Source organism: Erpetoichthys calabaricus, chromosome 1 (genome assembly GCF_900747795.2).
Source record: "Erpetoichthys calabaricus chromosome 1, fErpCal1.3, whole genome shotgun sequence".
In the NCBI taxonomy this organism is placed as follows: Eukaryota; Metazoa; Chordata; class Cladistia; order Polypteriformes; family Polypteridae; genus Erpetoichthys; species Erpetoichthys calabaricus.
The window spans coordinates 63,813,498-63,841,164 of record NC_041394.2 but is presented as its reverse complement, the minus strand read 5'-3'; the positions used below and the strand labels follow the sequence as shown (position 1 = coordinate 63,841,164).

Genomic DNA, 27,667 nt, shown 5'->3' with positions numbered 1-27,667 from the left:
ATAGCGTGCACTCATCCCAGTGTCTGCATGATAAGCAAGAACAAATGTCATTGCTGAAATATTCACTAATTCAGTGTTGCAAGATGTGTTGGAACTTTGTCACGTTTTCATGTTTAGCTGAGAATGTGGGCAGTTATTGTTGTGCTGTCAATGTGACAAAGACAGGCAACATATGTAATGTGGAACTTGGATTATTGATTATTGGAGAATACTGGAAGATATTAATCCAGTATTGAAATTGATTAGTATTACTACCACAGTTAATTGGGGTGAAGATGCAGTGTCGTTGTCAATTGTATTGTAGTTACCATGGGAAGTACTCAATTTCCCAGCAGCCCGAGGGGGATTACCCACATAGAATGACTGAAATGGAAGCAGGGGCTGCTGGGGAAGAAAGAGGCCAGCGGGAAGGTTGAAAAGGGGGGCCTGGCGGAGCAAATGGAGATTGGTGTTTTTGTATGTCTTGTCCAATGTGTCGTCTGAAAAGTCAATTGTGCCCTGGATCGTTTCCCGTTAGGATGAGTGGACTGTCTCGTGCCTGCCTGTCATGTGTATAGTGGTAGATTATTCGTCATGCATCTTCAAATGGAGCACTCCTGCAAATCTCACCACTTGGTGCTCAGGACTACTGGTAGGACTGTTTCACTCATTTACTACAGAAGCTGTTCTCAGAATTGTCATCTTCACACCACACCATTTCATCCGCTTCTGTTATATTGGACTGTATAAGGACGTTGTTGTGAGTGTTTATTGTTTGGTTCATTGTTATGTTACAACTGTATTGCCATAGGGGAAAAAGGAGGTTTGTCTGATTGCTGTTGTTGTGTATTGGGTTTCATTTAATATATTATTTATTCATTCATTGGTTTTGTGTCTCTGCTTGTGAGTGTGTACGGTTCGGGCCAAGGCTGGGTGCATCCCTGGAATCTCCACCCAAAAAATAATTAAATCACCATCTCATCGACAGTGTGAATTTTGGTGGTACCAGAAACTACAGTATACTCAGTGGTTTGTGAGCTGACAAATCTGCACCTACCACCAATGGATAGATACTGTGCCACAGTAAACATATTTGTAAATGTAGTATGCATGTCTCTTCAGGAGAGATTCCAGCCTGAAGTCAAGACCACATCCCACCTTTGTTTCTGCAGTCTTGGGTCCTAGGCATGAGTAATTGTGTTTTTTATCTATTGACATTAGTTGTGCTGCCATGAGTCTTACAAAAATGATGCTATCCAGTATAGAGAAACATTCTGTAACACTTGCTGAAAAGACTTGCTCCACTGCTCCAAAGACTAATTTAGTGAAAGATTACAAAGTCATTTCTTCGTTGCATGACACTCCTGCTGCCTCTGAAATGGTTAAATATATATCCCCTCCTATAGTGAAAGACACACAAGAATGAGTACCCAACACTCAAAACTGGCGTAGAAAATAACTTTGCATGGCATCAACATCAGTACTATCCAAGAGAGCCTTCTCTGCTGTGGGTCTGGTGGTGAGCAAGTTGTAAACCGTATTGCTTTCAGATCACATCAATCTGTTGGTATTTTTGAACAAAAATGTGCCCAGGTGAGCCATTTATGAATGAAGTCTACAGTCAGTCATCATCCAACCCGCTATATCCTAATACAGGATCACGGGAGGTCTGCTGGAGCCAATCCCAGCCAACACAGAGCGCAGGGCAGGAACAAATCCCGGGCAGGGCACACACACCCAGCGCACACTAGGGACAATATAGGATCACCAATGCACCTAACCTGCATGTCTTTGGACTGTGGGAGGAAACCGGAGCACCCGGATTGAACCCACGCAGACATGGTGAGAACATGCAAACTCCATGCAGGGAGGACCCAGGAAGCAAACCCAGGTCTCCTTACTGCGAGGCAGCAGCGCTACCACTGTGCTTTTTAATGTTGACTGACAAATTGTGTGCATAAAAATGTCATTTTAATGTGATTTTTTTTCTTATTTTGTTTTCATTTACTATGGTTCCATTCTTGATAATATAGTACTGTGTTAAGTGATAACAGGAGAACAAGGAAAAAGGCTACAATCAATATTGTTGCTACTCTTAGGATCCAGCTTAGGTCCAGTAGGTTACCACCTACTAGGAAAATTAGCCTAGACTTGGCCAGACTCCAAGACCAGGCTGTTTCTAATGAGTTTGGGCGCAGTTTGTGTGAGGAACTTGCAGATTTGGGTACGACTGCCGATCATAATGTGATGTGGGAGACCTTCCGTGACAAGACCCTGAAGGTTGCTGAGGGTTGTGTTGGTGTTTCCGGTGTTCCCAGAAGGAGGTGTTTAATTTCGCAGGGCACCCTGGATATCATTGAAAGGAGTCGCAGCGCACGGCTCAGTGGCAACTCTGGTCTGTACCAGAAGCTGAGAGGGATGGCTGCGAGGGCTCTGAGGGCAGATAAAGAGGCGTTTGTTAGAGGAATCTGTGAGCAAGTGACACACCATCTGTGGTCTAGTGACCCACGTCCTGCTTACAGAGGAATCGAAGCATTACGCACATCTGAATCTGTTCCTCAGAGAGTCGCAGTCAGGGCAGCTGATGGTCCTTACGGATGACACTGCAGTTGTTGACCCGCTGGGCTGGCTACTTTGAGCAGTTGTTCAAAGCTAATCCTCCGGCTAGGACGTTGGATATCTCTGGGTTCACGGTTCTTGAGGCTGATCCTCCAATTAGCCGTGAACCACCCAATCTCACTGAGATTGCACAGGTGGTGAACCAGCTGAGGGGGTGGGGGGTGGGGGTGGGGGTGGGGGGGGGGGGGGGGGGGGGGGAAGGAAGGCTGCAGGTATCTGTGGTATCTGGGGTGAACTTCTCCAGGCTGGTGGTAAGGCTGTCCACCTGGCTTTGCAAGCAATCTTTGCTTCCATTTGGGAGACTGGCATCATCCCAACTGACTGGAAAACGGGACTTGTCGTCCCTATCTGGAAAGGGAAGGGTGATTGCTTGGATTGCAGGAACTACAGGGGGATAACACTGCTGTCGGTGCCAGGTAAAGTCCTTGCTAGGGTCGTCCTCAATAGGATCTGTGATCACTTGCTCACCTACCAACAACCAGAACAGCCTGGTTTTACGCCTAAGAAGTCTACCATCGACCGCATCTTGGCACTGAGGGTTCTCATGAAGCGCAAACGTGAATATCGGCAGAGTTTCTTTGCAGCCTTTGTCGATTTTCGCAAAGCGTTCGACTCAGTTGTTCGAGCTGCCCTGTGGGACATCCTGAGGATTCGCGAGATCCCCTCGAGGTTGCTGGATATCATGGCCGGCCTGTACACTGGTACAGTGAGTGCTGTGCAGAGTGGATGCAGGACCTCTGTGTTTTTCCCAGTTGATTCTGGGGTTCGTCAGGGGTGTGTTCTTGCTCCTACTCTGTTCAGTGCTTGCATGGACTGGGTGTTGGGCAAGGTCATGTGGTCCAGCGACTGTGGGGCATCTGTTGGTGAAGAAAGGTTCATGGATCTTGACTTTGCTGACTATGCTGTGATCTTCGCAGAGTCAATGGAGGCTCTGATCGGGGCACTCGAGAGACTGAGCGAGGAGTCTGAGTGTCTGGGATTGCGAGTATCTTGGATAAAAACCAAGATCCAGGCCTTTAATGACCTCTTGGGCACAGCTATCAGCAGTGTGTCTTTGTGGAGAGAGTGTTGACCTTATTGAGAGGTTTACTTTCCTTGGCAGTGACATTCATGTCTCTGGTGACTCCTCTTATGAAGTCAGTAGACGGATTGGGAGAGCATGGGGAGGTAATTAGGTCTCTGAAAAGGGCTGTGTGGCGCTCCCGATATCTATGCAAAAGGACGAAGGTCCAAGTCTTTAGAGTCCTGGTGCTTCCTTGTCTTGCTATATGGTTGCTAGACATAGACACTATCCAGTAACCTGAGACGAAGACTGGACTCATTTGGTACTCTCTTTCTCCGGAAAATCCTTGGGTACTGTTGGTTTGACTTTGTGTCGAATGAGCAGTTGCTCATAGGGTCCTGAATGAGATACTTTACCTGCATTGTGAGGGAGCGTCAGTTACGGCACTACGGCCATGTGGCGCATTTCCCCGAGGGTGATCCAGCTCGTAAGAGACTCATTGTTGGGGACCCGAGTGGCTGCACCAGACCAAGGGGTCACCCACATAACACCTGGCTGCGGCAGATATAGGGTCTTTTCCAGAGGGTGGGACTGGACTGCGTGTCTGCCTGGGGGGTTGCAAACTGAGATCCTGAGTTGTTTCGTTGTGTAGTGGGTGCGGCAACGTACTGTACCAGTGCATGCTCCCCAACTTGAGCTCTGACAGACTGAAGTAAAATTGGTTGCGGACCTTTTCCACACTGGTACTCATTTCTCATGCTCCAATGATATGCATGATAAGAACTTACAAATGCGGGAACACTTTCTGTATTTATAACACAGGCAGTCAGTAAAGTAGAGAGAGAGTGTACTTTATTAAGATTATGGAGTGAGCAGTTTGAGCAAGCAACCAAGAACAGAAGTGTCAAACCTTTCTGTGATTCAGGACACAATACAATAAGCAAAGCTTACTATCTCATGAAACAGTTGTCAATGCCAGTATTTGTGTGTTTGTTTTATGGTTTTGCCAAAAACCTGTGGTGTACAGAGCGGTATATTGTTCACCCTAGTACAGTGGAACCTCAGTTCACGAACGTCTCGGTACACGTACAAATCGGTTTACGACCAAAAAGTTTGCCAAACTTTTGCCTTGGTTCACGACTACACACTCGGTATACGAACAAGCCAGTTTCCCTTTCGGTTTGTGCACGCCGATGATTTCCGCACGTGTTGCATTGTTCTCGGTCAGACGTGCGTGCTTGCACGTGTGTGCGTGCTTTCGCTGTGAACTCTTTGTGCTCTATTTCATTTCCCTTCCGGTTCGTACATGCCGATTACTGTATTTAAGCACGTGTTCAGCATCTCCCTGTTCATTTTTCTCAGTCAGACATGCGTGCTTTACCTGTGAACTCTTTGTGCTCTACAGTATTTCATGTGCTTTTGCAGTTAACCATGGCTTCTAAGCAAGTGAAGAGTGGTGAGAAAAAAGTTTTGCAGAAAATTGAAATCAAAGTAAAGAAAGAAATTATTGAAAAGTATGAGCGTGGCATTCGTGTCACTGATCTTGCCGCCGAGTATAAGAAGTCAAAATCTACGATTTCAACTATTTTAAAGCAGAAAGAATCTATTAAAGCAGCTGATGTTGCAAATGGAGTTACAGCGTTAACCAGGCAGAGGCCCTGAAGTGCTGGAAGAGGTGGAAAAGCTGTTGCTAGTGTGGCTGAACGAGAAGCAACTTGCAAGGGATAGCATAAGCGAGGCGATGTTATGTGAGAAAGCCAGGAAGATTCATGGCGATTTGCTGCAAAACTATCCTTCTACAAGTGGCAAAAGTGAGGAATTTAAAGCCAGTAGAGGATGGTTTGAAAAGTTTCGCAAGAGAAGTGGCATTCATAGTGTGGTAAGGCATGGAGAGGCTGCTAGTTCCGATGTTGAAGCTGCGAAAGAATTCTTGAAAAATTTCACAAAATTAGTGGAGGACGAAGGCTACATCCCGCAACAAGTCTTCAACTGCGACGAGACCGGATTGTTCTCCACCCAGTTCCTCCTCACTTCATGCCAGAACTCGACTCATGCAAAGTTAGTTTTCTTGGTGGTTTATGGTTAGTTTTTGTATTTCGGATTTTTCAAATGTTCATTTTTCGGTTCGTAGCGTGAATTGTTGCAATGTTACTTTTCTCTTTTTTCAAATGTTCGTTTTGTTTCCCTGTGCTTAAAACTCATTTAAAAAGAGTGTTTACAGTGATCGAGTTGTAAGGCTATTAGCGTGAACTCTTGCAATGTTAGTTTTCTCTGTTGTTCAAGGTTTTCTCAGTGTTATTCAACGTTTTTACATTTAGTTTACTATTACGCTGTGCATTCTATGGTTTAATTAACTATATTTGTGCTTAAAAACTTAAAAAAATATATATTTACATACAGTTTGTATGGTCTGGAACGGATTAATTGTATTTACATACAATCCTATGGGGGGGGAATTATGGTCGTGAACCAAGGTTCCACTGTATTCATAAAAGAATAGAGACTTGTTAAAACAATGCCTGTAAAACCAAAGTAATTTTATATTCATTGTTCCTACTGGATTAGCTACAGGGATCACGCCTTCTGGCTTTTTTTGTGAGGTTGGGTGTGCGTATAGAGTAGGTTAGGGTTATTTATTAAGTGAGTAGCTTGCATTTTTGCTGCTGTTTATTACTTTTAATGAGATATGTTTTTGTTCCCATATTAAATAAGCCAATCTCACATTTGTTTACTATATGTTCTTTCTCTATGTTGATAAGCATTGCTTTGGGAAATGTCTGTATGCATAAAAATGTGAAATGAGTGAGACAGCATCCCTGCCATTCAAAGTTATTGTCTGGTTTTACCTGCATTTTTATTACTCTTTAATATTGTTTTTTGCATCAGTATGCTGCTGCTGGAGTATGTGAATTTCCCCTTGGGATTAATAAAGTTATCTATCTATCTACACAGTGCAGTCCACGTGACCTTTCAGTGTTCAGCAGAATATGCAAATGTATGCTGAAAATTAAACCTGAACATTTTCAGTTGCTCTAATTTAACCAAGATCTGAATTGTATTTAAACATTACCACATTTCATGAATTGTATCATCCCCAGTTCAAATATACATTTGCTGTATTAATACAGGTTTTTTATACAATATACCAGTTGTAATTATAAATATGGATTACCATTTTAATTATGCTGCGGTGGATTGGCACCCTGCCCAGGATTGGTTCCTGCCTTGTGCCCTGTGTTGGCTGGGATTGGCTCCAGCAGACCCCCGTGACCCTGTGTTCGGATTCAGCGGGTTGGAAAATGGATAGATGGATGGATGGATGGATTTTAATTATGCAGTAATTGTTTCTTACTAAATCAAAGAAATGAAAAATAAACAAATAATAAATACTGTACAGTGCAAACCTTTAAAAAAAAAAAAAAAAACACTAATCTACCAAATTTCAAGAATATGCATAAGGTATTTATCAAGAAAACAAAAAGCTAACATGCTTAAGAAGTTTACAAGTAAAATGGACAAATTTAGCTGTTAAACTAACAAGCCTATTGTTTACTAAGCAGCAATTTCATATTGTCTAGCTCATCTACTGTAATACCTTGTTCTAAGGAACACTATAACTAAGTTTCTGTAAAGCTTAGAAAGCAGATGCTGAAAAAATACTGTAGTTTTTGTGTGATAGGCCAATTTACCGATCACTGATAGTCTTTTGTGGTGAAAATCTGCTGATTTACTGTAGGTCGTCATCTATTCGAATAGGGGTGCCTTACAGGTCCAGACAAAACTTTTGCCAAGCTTGCTTGAAAGAGGAAGTCTTGAATGTTTACAGCTTTATTGCAGTGTACTAAAAAAGCATTAAGCTCGATTACATATCTTTTAGAATAAAGTGTGCTCCATTTATTAAAAAGCATGTTTCAAAATAGGAAAACAGTTAATTTCAATGTCTTAAATTTTATTAGAACAGAAACTTCTCCTTCATGCTTGGTGTATTGTCAATGTTATGTTTTCTTCTCTCTTGTCCAGGCCTTACACTCAGATTTGTTGCTGAAGGATAATGCTCTGAATGAACAGCTCAACATTCTGCGAAGAGAACGGGAGAGCTGGATGCACAGAGATAGTGTGATCACAGGCATACTGAAAGAAAAAGACCAGTTGCTTTGTTCGCAACAGCTTGCTTTGGAAAGCAGTTATAGGAATGTGCAAGTAAGAGCTGAAATATTGAAAAAAAAAAAAACTCCATAATCAAGATAGATCATCATTAAATCTGTCCATTTACTGTTAATTAAAAGGCAACGTAATTTTAATACCTAGTTACCTTGATTAGATATTTAAAGGTTTCAGGCTCAGACATTTTTTCACTATTGATTGGATCTTGTAACCAAAAACGTGTGGAATTTTTACAAAAAAACAAGCAACAAAAAATAAAGAAAATCAGTGTCTTAGGGCTTGTTTATACTTCACGCCTAGAACGCGCACGCATCGTGGCTGCTACGCACAGTGTGATAAAAGTTGGAATGTGACGTCAGAGTCTCTGTTTACTGTCTACATGTGACAGAAAGCCTCTATGCTGATCCTACGGGATTGATGTACGCGCTTCGATGTTTGATGAATGGTTCGATGTGCTGAAGCAAAATGCCGACATACAGATGCATTTGTGGTGCTTTTATATTTAAGTGTTGCATATTCCCGATCGTAATGGCACGATACATTTTAAAAGTCTCACATGCCATCTTTTGTGCCGTCTTTTTTTTTTTTTTTTTTTCTTTCAACTTCAGATCAGCAACATAATGTACAGCACTGTATTTGAGCCACAGAGAAAAAAAATTAAGGACATGGTGAAAAGGACATTGTGATTAAAGTGGAAACTTCAGCTTTAATCTCAAAATGTCCACTTTAACCTCGTAGTTTACTTTATCATTAAAGCAGACCATCGTAAACATCATCCCAGATTTTAATCTCTACGAGCTTCTTGGACTTCCTCCTGACCTGACAGCAGAGGCAAGCAACAATAGATCACCACACAAAACACATTAAATGTATGATATTCCAACTCTCTACAAATTTAGAATCTTTAGATTTATACTTGATATCACTTACATACTTTAATGCATTTCATCATGAATGTTACATTTTACTGATAAATCGTTAATTTCATTTAAATAATGAATACTGTTAATAGTTACACACATGGGGGTGACACAGTGGTGGAGCCGTAGCACTGCTGTCTCGCAGGGAGTCACGTCGCTGGTATTCCCTCCATGGAGTTTACATGTTTTCCTGCTGGGTTTCCACAGTGTGCTCCTGTTTCCTTCCAAAGATATGCAGATTTGGTGACACTAAAATGACGCTAGTGTATGTGATTGCTTGTATTCACCTTGTGATGAGGTGATGCCCTGTCCAGGGATTGTTTCTGCCTCGTGCCCAATGCTAGTTAGAATGGGCACATCCCTGGATTGATGGATTCAATCATTAAACATCCTTTTCAGAGATATTGCGGTAAGGTGTCATCAAAATTTAATGGGTGTTCCAGGCAATTCACAACACAGCGAAGCCGAACCTGTTCTCACTGTGATACTATCTTGCACTGCCACCTGGTGGATTCTTCCAGATTTACGTAAAGTACGCATGCAAGTATAAACAGTAAAACGCTTGAGTAGCAGGAGTGTCCGCTGCAGCATGTGTCACATCATGTGAAGTATAAACCCGGCCTTAACTGCATATGTAGATAGTCAAATTTCAAATCATGTATAAAGGTCATTTACCTTCACCTGCCAATTCTGGGATGGTCTAAGTTAAATTAACTATTTTTATAGAACTTCAGTGAAGGTTTCATGGTTTTACAGTGCAGACTTAACTATGCTGCACAAGCCAAAATAGCTCACTGTCCAAAAAACACAGTACCCAATGTCAAACATGGTGGTGACAGCATCATGCTATGGGTGTGCTTCCCACAGGGCCTGTGAGCAGGCAAGAAGCAAAATATGGACCTCCAAATATCTAAATATTGTGGTGTAAAACCAAAGAAGAATGGCTTAAACAAAAAAAAATGTAAATAAATAAAAAAAAAATGAAAATTTTGAATTGTCAAAAACAGGGATGGGTATTGCAGACCCCCTTCCACTCTGATTGAACCTGAACTAGTACCAAAAAAACTGCATAACTTCCATGTGCTAGGCTTATGGAGTCTATCAATATAATCAATAACAAGAGATGTTTCCACAACAAATAAGTTAAGACATTAAAAGTTATTTTCTTATTAAGGATGAAAAATCTGAGATGATCTGCTTTGATTTCATAAGGTTAAACTACCCAAAATATACAGCAGAGACTACTAACTATGAGTGCTAAAGCCTTCTGACACCATGATAACGGTTTATCTTGTGGATTATTTAACAATTCCTTTAGTATCAAGATCATTTTCCTGTGCAAATCATGAGGAGGTGACCCAAGGGAGATATGATGCACACTGTTGAACATTTTTTAATCCCAGTTCATACCAGCGAAGGTTAAACCGATTACCAAAACAGGCCAGGAACAGTTGAAGATGGTAAATGGTTAATTGCAGTTGCTGTAAATGAAGTCTCACCTTTGCTAATGATTAGTCTATTGCATTACTCAGCATTCCTCAAAGATTACATATCTTTGCAAGAGGTTGGAAGCATGCGCTAGATAGTGCATTACCGCACCCACCACATAACAAACTACCTGGATTGGAACCCAAGTGCAGCGGGTGACACCTAAGCACCATGCTGGAACAGTGTGAGGATTTATTTATTTTTTTTTTTTACGGTGGCTGGAATGGCAATCCTGCTAACATCCCACATGTTTTCCCTGTAAGATGGAGGACCTGCTTGCAGGGCTGGAAGCAGATTAATGTCATATCCCAGGATGAAGTAATTGCAGGTTAAGAGCCTTGCTCAAGGGCCCAACAGAGTAGAGTCACTTCTGGTGTTTACAGGATTTGAACCGGCAACCTTTCAGTTACTGGCATTGATTCCTAGCCTTTCTTTGCAGAATACAGAAAAATAAAACTTTCTATAATTATCATAATACATTGTCAGTTACAGAGCTTTTTGGAAACATTTATGTCCCAAAATTAAGCAATAAAATCTAATTTAAAGAAAAGGAATAAACAGGGGGTTATTTTATGCGTCATTCTCACTGGGTCACGTTTGTTCAATCAAATTATGAAAATGTAAGGATATTTTAGCAGAGCACCTGATGGCAAGCTTTTAAAATTTGTAAAAAAAAAACTTTTAAGTGTTTTTCTTGATAACTTCAACCTAAATCTAAATTTATGATTCATATACAAAGCTGCCATTAAATATGTGAATTAGAAAAACTTTCTTTTGGACAAGAAAGAAAAGGAAAATAGAAATTTACTTACTTAAATGATTTTACGAGTTGAATTATTCAGTTTCTGTGTATGAAAGAACAAGAAAAGAGATGCTGTACTTAATTTGTAAAAAGAACCTTCAATCAAGGTTTCCAATTGTGAGCGCAGCGTTTTGTGTTTGCACAACTTTGACTATTGCAGCTTAAAGAGGACTGTTTTCCTAAATTATCTGTTAGTCAAAAACTAGCAAATAACCAAAATGTATGTTTTTTTTTGAACAGTCCAATAAAGCAAATAATTAAATTCTGAATGTGATTTGAAAACTTTTGTCTGTAAAGCTGCATATAATATATATAATTAGTTTTCTCTCTGTGTCTATGTTGGTTTGGTATCATTTAACTTAGATACAAATCATCTGTGGGTTATCCCTCATTTGGTGTTCTTGCTTGTAATGGAAAAATCATCTGAAGCTAGACCATCAGCATCATTCTGGTTCCTGTGATTAGTGGATAAATGGCATTTGTAACATTCCCTTTTTATCTATTGTATGTGCCATTACGTAAGCACAGATATGTTTAGTTGTTGTATGAAAAGTGCAGTGTTTTGGAGTTCTCTCAGTAATTATTGTGTTGGGACAGATACTTGTACTTACATCATGTAGTTCTTATTTGATTTTGTATGTTGTAGAAGATGTATTGCATCTTAGGACAAATGCCACTGCAGATTAGAAGAAGCCAAGAGGGTTCTTTATGTATGCATGCCAAGTGGAATAGGTTCTGACTTCTTGACACTGTGAATTAGGTAAGCAAGTGGATGAATCAATATACAAATGGCTCTGTACACCCGATGTTTTATACACTTGGAATTACAGTGTTTGTCAGTGTAGTGTATAGTCTCAGTACCCTCATAAACAGGTAATGTCTAATGAGTACAGGAGCCAAAGCCAAAAATTGACAGAGAGGATTTTTTATAGTCTACTAATTGGGTTCAGTTGCCTTGAAAGAATTGGTGCAAGCAGGCAGACAAACCAGATACGAGACAAAATTAATTGGTGCAAGATTCACTAAATAAACATGCTTTAAGGAAACTTTTTTATTTTTAGTTATGTTTATGCTTTTGTCAAAATTTGCTTTACTTGCATGTTACATATTTAATAATAAATTCTAATTGGTTATTTTTGATTTCATGCTCCGTAGGCCTTGTCTGACTCTGTAATTAGCCAAAGAGTTAGCGGTAGTGAAACATCTGCCCTGTTGGCTAGTCAGCTTGAGGAAAAAGAAGCCATTCTGCATCAGATACTAGAAGAGCAGAAGGAGCAAGAGGATGCTCACTGGAAGCAAGTTAAGCAGCTGCTAACTGCTTTAGAAAACAGAGAAAAAATATTACAGGTACACATTTGTTTCCGCCTAATGTATCGCATCAGCCTGCTGTTTTCATGCTGAGTTCTTAATTCTTCTCATTTGTACAGGATCAGTCTGCACGACATGCTGAAGCACTTTCTGGTATTACTCAGGAATTTCGTGAAGCTCATAAGAAGCTGAGAAAGTATGAAAAAGAAATACAGAAACATGAGAAGAAAACTAATATGTGGGAAAGTGAAAAGAGGAAGTTAAACTTTGCTTTGAGGCAGACATACCAGATTTTTCAGGTATGCCAAGCTTGTGCAATACATAAAGAAAGTCATATTTGTGTTTCACTGTTGACTTTGACCTTTTTTCTTTATATACTAAAAAAAGTAAGCATTAATGTAATAAAATTAATATCACTTTTTTATTATCACTATTTTCTGTTTTGATTTTGTAGTTACCCTCTGGTTTTAAGACCAAAAGGGTGACTGAGAAATCAAAGTATAATTAGATATTCATGGATGTAACTTTCTTGGTATATTACAACCCTTGATTTAGTAAAATATTTTCATTTGTAAAATTCACTTTTCAAAAATAATTAAATAAAAATAAGAGAATGCAGAATTAAATACAAATAGGAGAATGCAATCACCATAGCTTCTTGAAACCATCCTAACATTTGTTCACAATACCTGAAGGGATCCCCATCTCTAAAGCAGACAATAACGGGAAGAGAAAAAACTAGTTTTGACTCTGGAACCAAATTCTTATAATTCATTTTAGATATCCAATAATTCATCATCAGTTACCCTTAACAGTTAACAACAGTAATAACTAGGTATAGCATGCATGCATGATCCTTAAAAATGTAATAGTGCTTGTTAGTAGAGGTTCTACATCTGTTCAAATTACTTTCCAGCCTTGTGTCAGAGAACTTGCAGCTGGATATCTAAGTTTGAAATAGCTGAGATGATTCATTTGTTTCTCAAATTCACCATTCTTTTGATAATGTTATTTTTTGTAAAACTGTAAGCCTGACACGATGTGGAATCACTTGTTTTGCATTCTGTATTTTTACATGTGCACAACTTCTGTTTACTCTTGCTTCACTTTTTTCCACAAGCGGTTGGAAAAAGTGTTGCAAGTCCTCCATAAATACTTGCATGTACGTTGTAATTAAAAAGAAAATCTTGAATTGATGAGAATATTGCATTATATTGCTTTAAAGCTAGATGGATTGATTATAAATATTAAAGAAGAGTCAAAAAAAGAAAGAAAAAAAAGTTATTCAGTAACTTGTTTTTATTTTTATCTATGATATGTTAGTAATTATAAAAATGTAATTATAAAAACGCTGTTTACACAAGGTAGTAGTTAATGTCTTACTGTACACTTTAGAATAAGTCTGTGCCTGTGATATTTTTCATACCCTGTTAAAGAAGTTTTTCAGCTTGGAATATCTCCAGTTATGTCATTGGGGGTTTATTAGGTACTCTTCCCTCTCTGTATTCCCTTTTCCTTTAATTTATTCAGTAACTCAGCCTTCAGATCAGACAATCAGAAGACTTATCACCATATACTGTATACAATATATCATTTTTTTTTTCCTTTCTTTGGAGGATTGTGTAGGTTCTGAAGTATTTTTTTTTTCTTATTTATATTTTTTTCTCTGTCTCATCTACTTTTTCTAGTCATGATCTTAACTAAACCTTTAATCTGTTCGATTTTTTTTTTCCTGTTCTGATTTATATAGGGAATAAAATTATATAAAATATTACAAGCACAGAAAAGAGATTTACAAGTCTGTAAGGGCAAAAAACAATTGAATTGGTTGTGTGACATGGTGCAAAAAGGAACTGCTATTACTAACGCATTAAATTCATATTTCAAAAATTGCTGTCTTAATGCTAATTATTTTTATAGTTGCATTAATGCAAAACAAATATATATTTATATGCGTATAAAGATAAACTGATGGCCGTTATAAAAAATGCTGCGTTTGCTTTCTGTGACACACTAGCATTAAGTACTTTAGTCAACAAATTATGTAATAGAAGTGCATCAGGAAATGCTGCTGGGGCTCATTCATACCTATGACAATACACCTAGTGGGTGCTTGAGGCAGGATGCTACTGTTTTTTTTTATAATATTTCTGTATATCCTGTGCTTCTATAAAAGTTAATCTCCCCTTGGGAGAAATAAAGTAGTATCTGTCAATCAGTCTGTATTATTAAATCCTCATACTTTCAGCTTCTTTACAGTTTGTCTAAACATCTGTGTAAATCTGAATTTACAGTACTCAATATATGTCTGGCTGGTGTGTGTGTCTGTTTATGAGAGCGGTACCTGCTTTACTGTTTTCTACTGTTTAGAAGTTACTTATGTGAATGTTACATTTGCTGTGCACATTTCATATCATGGAAAACTTTTGATATGAAATATCTAATATTTCTTCCTTTTGCATCTTTTATTTGAGCAGCAGATATTGCTTGACTCGGAAGAAAAAGACCATTTACTTTTAATGCTGCAGGAGCACATCAAAGAGCACAGTGACTTCAAGACAGGAGTGAAACAAAGTTTATAAAAGGTGAAATATGTGTAGTAACTGGCAAAAAATTAACATAACTGTAATTCAGAAATATTTTTCCTTGTTCACAAAAGTTTCCATGAAATGTATTATATAGATTAGAAACAGTTTGCCTCCTTGTGCATTTACATTTTCTAAAATCTGTGTGATTTACTTAGGGTAGGAGGTGAGCAAATCAATTGCTCTAACATTATCACATTAGGTAAATAAGAAATGTATGAGAGAAGAAAACAAATACACAGTTCTGGAGCATTAGCAACATTTGACTAATTCAGGATATATAGTGTCACTTGCCCATTCTTTTCCAGATCTGAAATTGTTTTGAATAATTGTACAAACTCTGATATCTTACCGATTTGTATCATAATAAGTGTTTATTTAATTTGTAAAAGATAACAAAGAAAATGTACACAGAGTTTACTTGACCCAACTACAGTCAAACCTCCTTTTTCAGTTTTTTCACATAAAGATGCTTTTTTTGCGCTAATACTCTTAACATTGGAGCAAAAGTTGAATTAATTATATAGAATCACATTTGACATATGCGGCTATTGGAATAGGTAGTCTTAAGCAAGTAAAGGTTGGCGATACTTTTAACAATGTCATTTTAGATACTTTAAATAATTTTTTAAAATGTTGATGTATATTTTTTAAGCTTATAAATTGCTATTGTTAATTGAAATAAAAATAAACACTTTAAAAATAAGGATAGTTTTGAATTTAGAAAAATAATCTTCAGCTTGATTTTGTGCAGTACTACTTGTAACATTTCAGTTATATAGTATTGTGAATTGATTATCTTGCTTATTTGGATGTATTAATGTGTAAATGTACAATATGATATTTTTCTTTTATAGCAACTCAACTTTAGAAATTGGAAATCATTCTCTTTAAAAGCTCTTGGACCATATTGGCTTCAGGGACGCTGCAGACTGTATTTGATTCACTACATAAGTGGAGCAACAGCAACATATATGCTTTGTGACCCAGAAGTGTCAAAAGAACTGTTTTCAGGGTTTTGGATATATGTTTTAATTTATATTTGGGATTTTCACATATTATTGGGAGAGATTGCACTGCCATTTTAATTTTAATGTGCAACTTTTTTTTAATCAATGTAGTGGTTTACACTGCCAGTGATTCACAAATTATTTTTTTAAACACGCTTTGCTTTAAGGTGTCTTTGATTTAATTTAACTAGTGCCTCAAAGCTCATATCTGTAAACCAGTGCAAATAAATACTGAAGTGTAAACTTAACTATATTAAGTTAATAACAAGCAAGAAATGTATAACATATGGGGCCTTTTAAATGTAACTTTTCATGAGCCAATTACACCCAAAAATCACTGCAGGTATTTCAAAGCTGCTTCTGTATATATGATGGGTTACTGGTAGTAATTTGTTATACCCACCATAGAATAGTAAAGGGACTCAACAACTCATTCAAGTGCAGGAAACTTTGTGGAAGATAATTATATAGTACTATTGTACATGTACACTGTCCACAGAAATAATTTAAAGAGCAGATGGGCATGCAGTAGCTGAAATCTTATGTGTGCAGTCACAGTCATTTATAGTAGTAAAAAAATAATAATCTGAAATGTAGGTTGGTTGACATTTCAAAACAAAGTTTACATCCTAATGTCTGATCTTTTTCAGACTCTGTATTCCTAATGCTTTAAGGACCAAACCCACAAGTATACTTTTTATTTTCTTTGCTTTCATACAGTTACCTGGCAAGTGAAACTTATTCCTGTACTGATGATTTTAAGGACCAGATAGTTTTGATTTAATTTTTTTATATCATTTAAAAGGTTTTACTCCAGAAACACAGCGATTTGAGGTACATGTTATCAAAGAAGATTTTGTTTAATGACTTATATGGGGTTCTTTGGGAATAAATTGTTGCACAATGGATGCTTGTACTTTTTTAATCTTAATTCTACCTCACATTGTTTTGCCTTCCTTCCTAAAAGAAAGATGGAAAATGATTCTATAGTGAAAATCATTTTAAATATAAAGATGTTATTTATTTAGTCTATAAATATAGTTCCAAGTCTTCACCTCAAAAAGTAGAATAACAAATCAGTATGGATTTATTGTGTTGGTAAAGATTATTTTTATGTACTGTATATATTTTAAATCTTTGATTTTTAACATTTAAGTAAATATTCTGTTTGAAGATTTGTAAGCAATCTGTGTTTTAGCAACTTGTTTACAGTTAGTGTAACAGGTGTTTCAAACTGTTGAATTTATTTAATCCATTACTCAATTTTGTTTTTAATTCCAAATTGTCATCTCCTTTTGACCATATAGGTTTTATGCCATTTATTAATTTACTGTCCAACATTAGGTTTGCATTATACAGCACAGAGTTATAGTTTTCTTAGGGCCTTTTCCGCATATTGGGTATGAAAAATATTTTGGCGTTGTTTAACTTTTAGAGTCATTTTTATTGCTGACAAACATGCTGTTATGTTAATAGTTACTGATTAAATGCTGGTTCACCACATTTTGCTTGCCACTGACAAGTAATAAGTTATATCTTTAATCCCCATGGACAGGGAATTGTCATTGAAAAGGCTTTTGTCAGATATTCAAATGTGTACATCACAATGTCTTCTGTCCATTGGGAAAACAATCAAACATATTTAATCCAATTCAGGCTTTTGTGGTTTCTATCCCAGGAAGATTGGATAAAAGTTAGGACCTGATTCTCCGCTAGAAAGCAGTTCTTCACAGGACCATGGAACACAACCATACTGACTCAAACAGGCATTCCTTACAGGCACCAGATAACCTTCTGTCTTTGAGACGCAGGAAGAAAATCAAAACCCAACACAGAGAACATACCAACTCCACATGGACACTATTATATTGGTATTTAGTCACAGCCTTTTAGTTTTTAGTCCACAATAACTACAGTGCCTGTATGCCAGCCACTTATAACTTTTATTTTATTTTACAAATCATTAGCTGCTTGTAAAATGTTTTAATTTAATAAAATGTCGCTCTGTGTATTGTACTGCTACAAAATATTTTCATTTATTTATAACTTGAGTTAACTAAGTTGCCACTTTTTTAGCTACTTCTACTTATTACCAGGTTGACCGTCCTTTTGACTCCAATTCTTGAAAATCTTTTGGCCAGACATTAATGCTATAAACCTCCCATTCTGTCTCATCCTTAAGGCACTGGATTGAGATGTAACAAAACTTATCTGAGTGCCAGAGCATTACTAACACTGTGCTCGAGTCAAGAAGCCCAATGTGTACAAAAAATAAGTACATGCTGTTTATGCCAAATTACTATTTTTCAAAATATTATGTATTCTGCATTGTGTGTGTGTATATGCACTAACACGATTACATTAAATGTAACTTAATGTATGCCATACTACATCTTATTCAAAATAAGTCACATACCCATACTTGAACCCATCCAAAGAACAAAGAAAGATATGTCTAAAAGGTTAACAGTGTTGTAGCATTCTGTTATTTGAGGACACTATTAGTTATTACCTAAAAACATTTTGGATTGGTTTCTTGTAAAATAAATTTGCGTGTGTGGTAGCTTTTACTGAAATAAATCATCCTTTTCCAATGTTGTTATGGTATGTGATTTAAGATGAAAGTTTTTGTAATTTATTTCTGTTGCTAGTATAGGATTTAATTATTTGCATACATTTCTTAAAATCAATGAAAATAAGTTTGGCAGACATTTGGGGCAAATCAAACTTTTTTACTTTATTTTATACAATACGCTACCATGAAATGCTTTACAAAGCAAGCAAGACTACATTTCAAAGTTAATAGTAAATGCAATAACTTTGAATTCTATGCTGTAATTAAAAGCTAAAGTGACTTTAAGTTTAAAAAATATAAATGTACTATGTACAACTGTGCAGAGAAACAGCCTTAGAGACAATGCGGCAGAATTGGAGATGAGATAGGAAATGAAATAAATGCCATTGCATTCGAGGTGATTGAAGTATGACTTGGAAGAGGCGTTTTTTTGTTTTAAGTGTTGTTCAAAAAGAACAAAAAATATATTTTTCTTTACCTAACTTGCGGTGAGATTTTTAAGATTTTTGTCTGAAATTAATGAGGAGTTAAAAAGTAAAAGAAGTAAAGTAATGTAGCCTTAATGCCATAGGAATGGTAACCCTTAAATAAGTTAGTAGAATAAAAATTATAGTTTCCAACTGTGCAGTACCATAATATATTATAATACAACATATTGGAAAATAATGCCTTGTATTAATGAGGCATTGAGGAAACTATACCTACAGCAATGAAAAATTGAATCTTATGAAGACAGGTTTAAGTGCTTTTGAATAAATTAAAAGTTGTTGACGGCCGCTGGTATTGCTTTTGGAGAATTAGATGTGCCAACATCATCTGAAATATGTTACAAAATCTCTGCTCGGCTCACTTCAGTGTGCTGATCGTATCTACAGCTCAGTTGAGGATGCAGTAAATATGGATCTTCACTACATTTTGCAGCATTTAGACACCTCATCTACTTATGCCAGGGTCTTATTTGAGGATTTCAGTTCTGCATTTAACACAATTGTACCAGAGCTTCTCCATAGCAAACTTTCAGTATCTATCAACTGTAGCCTTTGCCACTTGTTTCTCTGGATCTCTGACTTTCCAAGGGACAGACGTCAGACAGTGAGTATGGGTAAATATCAGTCAGGGCCCCTAAAACTGAGCACAGGGTCCCTTCAGGCCTGTGTTCTGTCTCCTATCCTTTTGTTTCTCTACACCATCAATCTCACTGAAGCCAGACATGTATACATCTGGAGACAGCCAAGGGTGAATTATTCTTAAAAGTCGGTGTGAACAATTTGATGGCTCACAGAGTGTCACAGTTCTAAACCAATCCAATGCCTCATGCAGGCAGCACTTAAAGATGGGGTGGTGATTTTTTTTTTTTTAAATGCAAGGAGCAAAGTTGCTCTTGTTAACCTGGTCTGAAAGACAGTAAACTTGTGGTTGCAAGAAACTGTACAGCCGTAAAATCTCCTAAAAAGACCCTCATTAATCATGGATGTTGCATGTGCACAGAGCGCATTGTGCATGTTAATAATAAACAACCTGTTGAAAGAGAAAATCCTTTCTGCACACTCCGATTATACATTTGAAGACCGCAAGCATGAATATGTTGTCGCATGTACTGTGTGTGCCGTCTTCTGTTCAGCGTTATGGTAATCGTGTAGGAGTATATGCAAGTTTGAAAAAAATTGGCAGCTATGTTCATCAAAAGTCCCTATGTAATGATGCAACAGATTATATGCCTATCCACCTAGCTTGGTATTATCTGCAAACATAACCAGCTACCCAACTTATTATAATAAAAACAGCAGCGGCCCTTGCACTGACCCTGAGGGACACCTCTCTTAACATCACCTAATTCAGATAAGATTCCATGCCCCTTCAGTCTCTGCTTCCATTGCTTTACCCATTTCTTCACCCACCTACACGCTACTGTACACCTTGAACCACTTTCTTTTAGTTTGATGTCCAACCTGTCATGTGTGTCTTTATTAAATTCTTTCTGAAAATCAAGATTTGCATTCAAAGAGGTGTCAATGAGGAACCCACTGAACAACTCGGTTGTTTCCTTATTCAGTTTTGTTTATTGATTTCTGTGTTTGTTTTAATATTTTAAGGCTGTGGGTATTGGACATAACACTGTGTGCTGTTGAAATGTTGAGTTAATTTGGAAACAAAAAGCTAATAATGATTCTAATGTTGTTAATAAATCATTGTAAAGCTGACTAATGCTTGATTTGCTAACTAGATCACAATTTGGCTGCTCAACTTTCATAGTATAGTTTGGTCACTAGACACTTTTTCAACTTTTCCACTGACACTAAGAACCACAATTAAGTTGATGACCTGATTTCAGGTGTTTCTCCATTACAAGAAAGAACTATAAAGAAAATATTAATGGTCCGTTAATGCCATCAGGCAAACTAAGCTATCAATTTTAGTGCAGGTTTCACATAAAAAGCAGGAAAAGCAGCATTCAAAAAGCTTTGAACCCTGTGTTCCACATTGATAGCTTTGCAAGTGATCTTCAGAGATGGAACAAGCCCCACACACCAAGTATGGAAGCCATACACCATTGCAAATACAGTGAGCGCCATAGAGATGCAAAGCCACCTGCACCAAGTACAAAGCCATACAACTTTTTATACAGTATGCAGTGACCTCCACAACTCTTGACACAGTAAAGTCGAAACTGCTTTACATTCAAACAATTTAGGTTTAAGTTCAAATATTACATTGTACTTCTGGCTATTTCTGCACATTCTATTATATCTCTTTCAGATTGGAAAAATTACTTTAGGCATTGATTCCTTAAAGTGTAGTCAATTTAATTAGTATCTAAAACTGACTAAAATAATATTTTCCAGCTGGTTTCTGCCAAAGATGAAAATTAGTTTTGTATTTAGTTTCTCTAGGATCTGTAAACTGACAGCTTAGTTTGATATACAGTAAATGATGTGAAATAGCAAGGCTGAATTAAACTGGGCTTACTTGTTACAGACGTTGAAAAATATTTGTAGTCGTGTCATCTTATCTGTGCCTATATGTTTTCACACTTGGGTAAAAAGATGGGCACAGCATTTGACTGACCAGTACTTGGTGGTGACCTGGCTTAGGCAGATGGAGTGTATAATGGTAAAACCAGGAAGATCCAAACTGACAGAGAACGTATACTAGGAGCACGTACAGTCATGGCCGAAATTATCAGCACTCTTGGAATTTTCCCAGAAGATGCACCATTTCTCCCAGAAAATTGTTGCAATTACAAATGTCTTGGTATACACGTTTATTTCCTTTATGTGCATTGGAACAACACATAAAAACACAGAAAAATAGCCAAATCTGACTTCATTTCACACACAACTCAAAAACCGGGCTGGACAAATTTATCGGCACCCTCAATATTTGGTTGCACGCCCTTTGGAAAAAATAACTGAAATCAAGCGCTTCCTATAACCATCAACAAGCTTGTTACACGTCTCAACTGGAATTTCCGACCACTCTTCCTTTGCAAACTGCTCAAGGTCTCTCAGATTTGAAGGGAACCTTCTCCCAACAGCAATTTTGAGATCTCTCCATAAGTGTTCAATCGGATTTAGATCCGGACTCATTGCTGGCCACTTTAGAACTCTCCAGCGCTTTGTCTTCAACCATTTCTGGGTGCTTTTAGAGGTATGTTTGGGGTCATTGTCCTGCTGGAACACCCATGACCTCTGACGCAGACCCAGCTTTCTGACACTGGGCCTTACATTGCGCCCCAATATCTTTTGGTAGTCTTCAGATTTCATGATGCCTTGCACACAGTCAAGACATCCAGTGCCAGAGGCAGAAAAACATCTCCAAAACATCTTAGAACCTCCACCATGTTTGACTGTAGGTATTGTGTTCTTTTCTTCGTAGGCCTCATTCCGTTTTCTGTAAACAGTTGAATGATGAGCTTTACCAAAAAGCTCTACCTTGGTCTCATCTGTCCACAAGACCCAGAAGGATTTTGGCTTCCTCAAGTACATTTTGGCAAACTCTAGTCTGGCTTTTTTATGTTTCTGTGTCAGCAGTGGGGTCCTCCTGGCTCTCCTGCCATAGCATTTCATTTCATTCAGATGTCGACGGAAAGTTCGAGCTGACACTGTTGCACCCTGAGTCTGCAGAACAACTTGAATATGTTTTGAAGTTGATTGGGGTTGTTTATCCACCATTTGGACTATCCTTCGTTGCAGTCTTTTATCAATCTTTCTCTTCCGTCCACGTCCAGGGAGATTAGCTACTGTGCCATGTGTTGTGAACTTCTTGATTATGTTGCGCACAGTGGACAAAGGAACATGAAGATCTCTGGACATGGAATTGTAGCCTTGAGATTGTTGATATTTTTCCACAATTTTTGTTCTCAAGTCCTCAGACAATTCTCTGCTCTTCTTTCTGTTCTCCATGCTTAGTGTGGCACACTCAGACACACAACAGAAAGGTTGAGTCAACTTTTCTCCATTTTAAGTGGCTTCAGGTGTGATTGCTATATTGCCAGCACCTGTTTCTGGCCACAGGTGAGTTCAAACGAGCATCATATGCTTGAAATAAAACAAATTACCCACAATTTTGAAAGGGTGCCAATAATTTTGTCCATCCCGGTTTTTGAGTTTGGTGTGACATGATGTCAGATTTGGCTTTTTTTCTCTTTTTCTTTGTGTTGTTCCGATGCACATAAAGGAAATAAACGTGTATACAAAAACATTTGTAATTGCAACAATTTTCTGGGAGAATTGGTGCATTTTCTGGGAAAATTCCAGGGGTGCCGATAATTTCGGCCATGACTGTAGGTGATATCTCTGTTTAATATCTCAATGATGGAGGTAGATGCAAGGAGATGTTGCCAAAAAAAATACTTGGTGCCTACTAGTACTAGGTGGACACCAATAGAAGAGAAAGCTAGAAAGTTGTAGAAAGGGGCCTTCCAAGGAATTCCAGGATGAGTCTCTAGATGTTACTTGGAGGTACCAGAAAGCCAAAAAGGCAGCAGCAATAACAGTGCCCCAAATGGAGGCTCGTGTATGGGTACAGTTTGGAGAAGCCATGAAAAGTTACTTTTCTACAGGTTGCAAGAGGTTCTGACTGTCCATTTGATGAGTCAGAAACATTTAGTGGGACCTTTCCCAGCTGTTCTCAATACCGGTAGTGAAACATTGATCTAAGCTGGGATGTTGTTAAAAGCTGGAAGAAGCTCTTTTGTTTAAACAGAAGACAGTTTCAGGAGCGTTGATTGAGTTTGCTGCATTTATTAAAAAGCTCTGCAGTAGTGAGGCAGATCCAACCAGAAATATTGGACACTGAGCTAGTGTTTTGGTTAACATACCTCAACATTGTTCTTTGGAGAAAGCAAACAATGTACCAGACATGGCAGACTGGTCTCCTATTTTAAAAAGGGTTTGTTCAAGTTACTGGAGGAATGTACTCCTCTGCCGCCCTTGGAAATCCTGTGCTATTGACAAGCAGTAAAACCTCACATTCACGAGAAGAAGTGCAGATTCTGTCCTGGCAGTGAAACATTGGATTCATTTTTTGTCCTTGCACAGTTATCTGGGGTTCTTTGGAATTTACTGATTCTGTTTACGTGTGTTCTGAAGACTTTCAAGAGGCATATGACTGTCACCCCATTGTATGTAGTGAAAGAAGCTTCAAGAGTATGGCGTTCTAGGGCCACGGTTCCCAGTCATCATGCACCTCCTGTGGAGTGACAGCTGTGTTTGCATACCCCAAGTTTGTTCAGTATTGCCTATTGGACTCTACCAAGGCTCCGTTTGGTGTCTTCTGCTGTTCCTAATTTTCACTGAATATCAAGGCACACCCGAGGCTGTGAGAGTACCCAGAACCTAAGGGTTCCATCTGTGTTCTTTATAGATGGTGTTGTCATCTTGACATTATCAGACTGTAATCATCGCCTCATACTACAAATGAGAGAAGCTGAATGTAATGTTATTCTGGATGAGCATCTCTAAATCTGAGTTATGGGCCTCTCCCAGAAAAAAATGGCTTCTTCTCTTACTCAGGAAGAGGGGTTTAAGTACCTCTGACACTTGTTCATAAGTAAGGGTAGATGTGATGGTGTGATTGACCAGCTAATCATGGTAGGTATTCACCACAGCTGACTGAGCACCCCATGAGCCTTGCCATTTCAGAAATGTTCTCACCCAGTTTTCTGTCCTTAGCAATATTACCCTTATCAAAGTCAGGTCTTCACACTTGCCCATATTTTCCAGTATGTCAACTACAAGTCCCTGATATCAGCTTAACTTCCAAGATATCTCAGACCTTGATATGCACTATTGTTACATGATAGTCAACATCATTTGCTTCATATGGGAATGGTTGGAATGCTTTGGCTCATCAGTATACGGTAAATTTCATATTTATGATTTGATTAGGGCAAATATTTCTCATAATTGCAACTTATACAAACTGCTCAAAAAGTTAAAGGAACACTTTGAAAACACATAAGATCCCAATGGGAAAAAATTCTGCTGGATATCAGTACTTATATGGACTGGGTAATGTGTTAGTAACGAAAGGAAGCCACATCATTTGATGGAAATGAAAATTATCAATTTACAGAGGGCTGAATTCAAAGACACACTGAAAATCAAAGTGAAAAAATGATGCGGCAGGCTAGTCCATTTTGCCGAAATATCATTGCAGCAACTCCAAATCGTACTCGGTAGTTTGTATGGCCCCCACGTGCTTGTATGCATGCTTGACAATGTGGAGGCATGCTCCTAATGAGACGATGGATGGTCTTCTGGGGGATATCTTCCCAGATCTGGAACAGTGCATCACTGAGATCCTGGACAGACTCAGATGCAACCTGGCGGTGTCAGATGGACCAAAACATAATGTCCCAGATGTGTTCTATTGGATTTAGGTCAGGTGAGTTGGGGGCCAGTGAATGGTATCAAATCCTTCATCTTCCAGGAATTGCCTGCATACTCTCACCACATGAGGCTGGGCATTGTTGTGCACCAGGGGGAACCCAGGACCCACTGCACCACCATAGGCTCTGACAATGGGTCCAAAGATTTCATCCCAATACCTAATGGCAGTCAAGGTGCCATTGTCTAGTCTGTAGAGGTCTGTGTGTCCCTCCATGGATATGCCTCCCCAGACCATCACTGACCCACCACCAAACCGGTCATGCTGAACGATGTTACAGGCAGCATAACGTTCTCCATGGCTTCTCCAGACCCTTTCACATCTGTCACATGTGCTCAAGGTGAACCTGCTCTCATCTGTGAAAAGAACAGGACGCCAGAGGTGGACCTGCCTGTTCTGGCATTCTATGGCAAATGCCAATCAAGCTCCACGGTGCCAGGCAGTGAGCACAGGGCCCACTAGAGGACGTTGGGCCCTCAGGCCACCCTCATGAAGTCTGTTTCTGATTGTTTGATCAGAGACATTCAAAGCAGTGGCCTGCTAGAGGTCAATTTGTACGTCTCTGGCAGTGCTCATCCTGTTCCTCCTTGCCCAAAGGAGCAGGTACCAGTCCTGCTGATGGGTTAAGGACCTTCTATGGCCTTATCCAGCTCTCCTAGAGTAGCTGCCTGTCTCCTGGAATCTCCTCCATGCTCTTGAGACTGTGCTGGGAGACACAGCAAACCTTCTGGCAATGGCACCTATTGATGTGCCATCCTGGAGAAGTTGGACTACCTGTGTAACCTCTGTAGCGTCCAGGTATGACCTCATGCTACCAGTAGTAACACTGACCCTAGCCAAATGCAAAACTAGTGAAAAAACAGATAAGGAGGGAAAAATGTCAGTGGCCTCCACCTGTTAAACCATTCCTGTTTTGGGGGTCATCTCATTGTTGCCCCTCTAGTGCACCTGTTGTTAATTTCATTAACACCAAAGCAGCTGAAACTGATTAACAACCCCCTCTGCTACTTAACTGACCAGATCAATAGTCCAGAACCTTCAATGACTTGATGCAATACTCTGATTAAAAAGTGTTCCTTTAATTTTTTGAGCAGTATATATATATATATATATATATATATATATATATATATATATATATATATATATATATATACCTGTATATGTGTGTGTGTGTGTGTGTTTAAAAAGTTTTTTCTGCCTACAGCATAGTTAAGCTTTGAGATAGTGGATTTCAGACACTGTGTCTGTCTGTGTTACATGCTATGTCACACCAAGATATGTTTATATTACATAATATAACATTATCCTAAAGTACAGAGCCTTGATATATCATTTTTACTGTATGTGGTAGCATCTGACCTATAGCTCCTCATGAATTCTGTGCACTACAGTACCATATCTTCAGCACAGAATTGTGCACACATCCATCCATCTTCCAAACATCTTAATCCAGAGCAGGATTTCTGAGAAGATGGGGCTTAACTCAGCAAGCATCAGGGAGAAAACAAGAACAATCCCTGAATATGTGCCATTATATAAAAGGGTGAACAAGCAGACACATTTAGCATCTACAGTTCTCCTAATCTGCATATCTTTGGACTGTAGAATTCTATACTTTGGTGCAAAAAGCAGAGAATGAACTTTTGAACTTGTTTTAAATGTCGGCCTATACATACATGTATCTATCAGTTTACACCCTTTTTGCTCACCAGTTGTATTCATTGTAAAATATAAGGTTAATTTAAGGTATTGCACTGGTATCTCTTACACAGCGCATTGCTAATTGCTCTTTGCATTTATTTAAAAACTGAAGAATGCGACCGCGCTTTGCAAAAGTAGATCGAGTTCGTTACTGTGCTGTTATGAAATGAAACGAAGCTGAAAAATGCATAAGTAGAAATCTGAAGTATGCATAAGAAGGGAGAGAAGAGGCGTCATCGAGCATACAGTTAAAAGGGCGCCAACGCGCCGCCAGCTCGTCACTCGGAGCGCCCGGTTGCATCTCGTCAGCATGCTGCCAGGACACTGGCTCGTCCTCCTCTGGAGCTTCACGGAGATTGAGCGGACCGACTCAGGTAAGCAAGTTTTCTTGGCAGGTTCATAAACATTAAACAAAAAAAAAAAAAAAAAAGGTTGCATGATTTTTGGAAGGATGAGTAGTACTTGTGTTCGAGTTTCAAATCATTGGTAATTATTGAAGTGTTCAACTTCTCTTGTTGTCTTAAATTATTGTTTAGAACAGCGTGGATGATACAACAAGTTTAACTCGAAAGCACTGCAATGCAGTTTGATATGGGAAATGCGAAATGTGTTCTCAGCT

At 38.4% G+C, this 27,667-nt stretch overlaps 2 protein-coding genes across 3 annotated transcripts in view; both read left to right on the top strand.

The window, feature by feature from the left end:
* si:ch73-95l15.5 (protein Daple) overlaps positions 1–18,477 on the top strand; it is a 30,715-nt gene extending 12,238 nt beyond the window's left edge. The window contains exons 7-11 of one of the 2 annotated variants that reach the window (XM_051919374.1): positions 7,622–7,801; positions 12,131–12,322; positions 12,403–12,582; positions 14,761–14,868; positions 15,726–18,477. In XM_051919374.1, the coding sequence (XP_051775334.1) occupies positions 7,622–7,801; positions 12,131–12,322; positions 12,403–12,582; positions 14,761–14,865 (657 nt within the window). In that variant the 3' untranslated portion in view covers positions 14,866–14,868; positions 15,726–18,477. Of the gene's footprint in view, positions 1–7,621; positions 7,802–12,130; positions 12,323–12,402; positions 12,583–14,760; positions 14,878–15,725 lie in introns of both variants that reach the window. The other variant, XM_051919375.1, reaches the window with a different exon arrangement.
* Positions 18,478–27,312: 8,835 nt separating this feature from the next.
* The window catches only part of LOC114663141 (major histocompatibility complex class I-related gene protein-like), a 42,452-nt gene continuing 42,097 nt past the window's right edge, over positions 27,313–27,667 (top strand). The window contains exon 1 of the mRNA XM_051918866.1: positions 27,313–27,422. Coding sequence (XP_051774826.1) covers positions 27,359–27,422 — 64 coding nt within the window. The 5' untranslated portion in view covers positions 27,313–27,358. The remainder of the gene's footprint in view (positions 27,423–27,667) is intronic.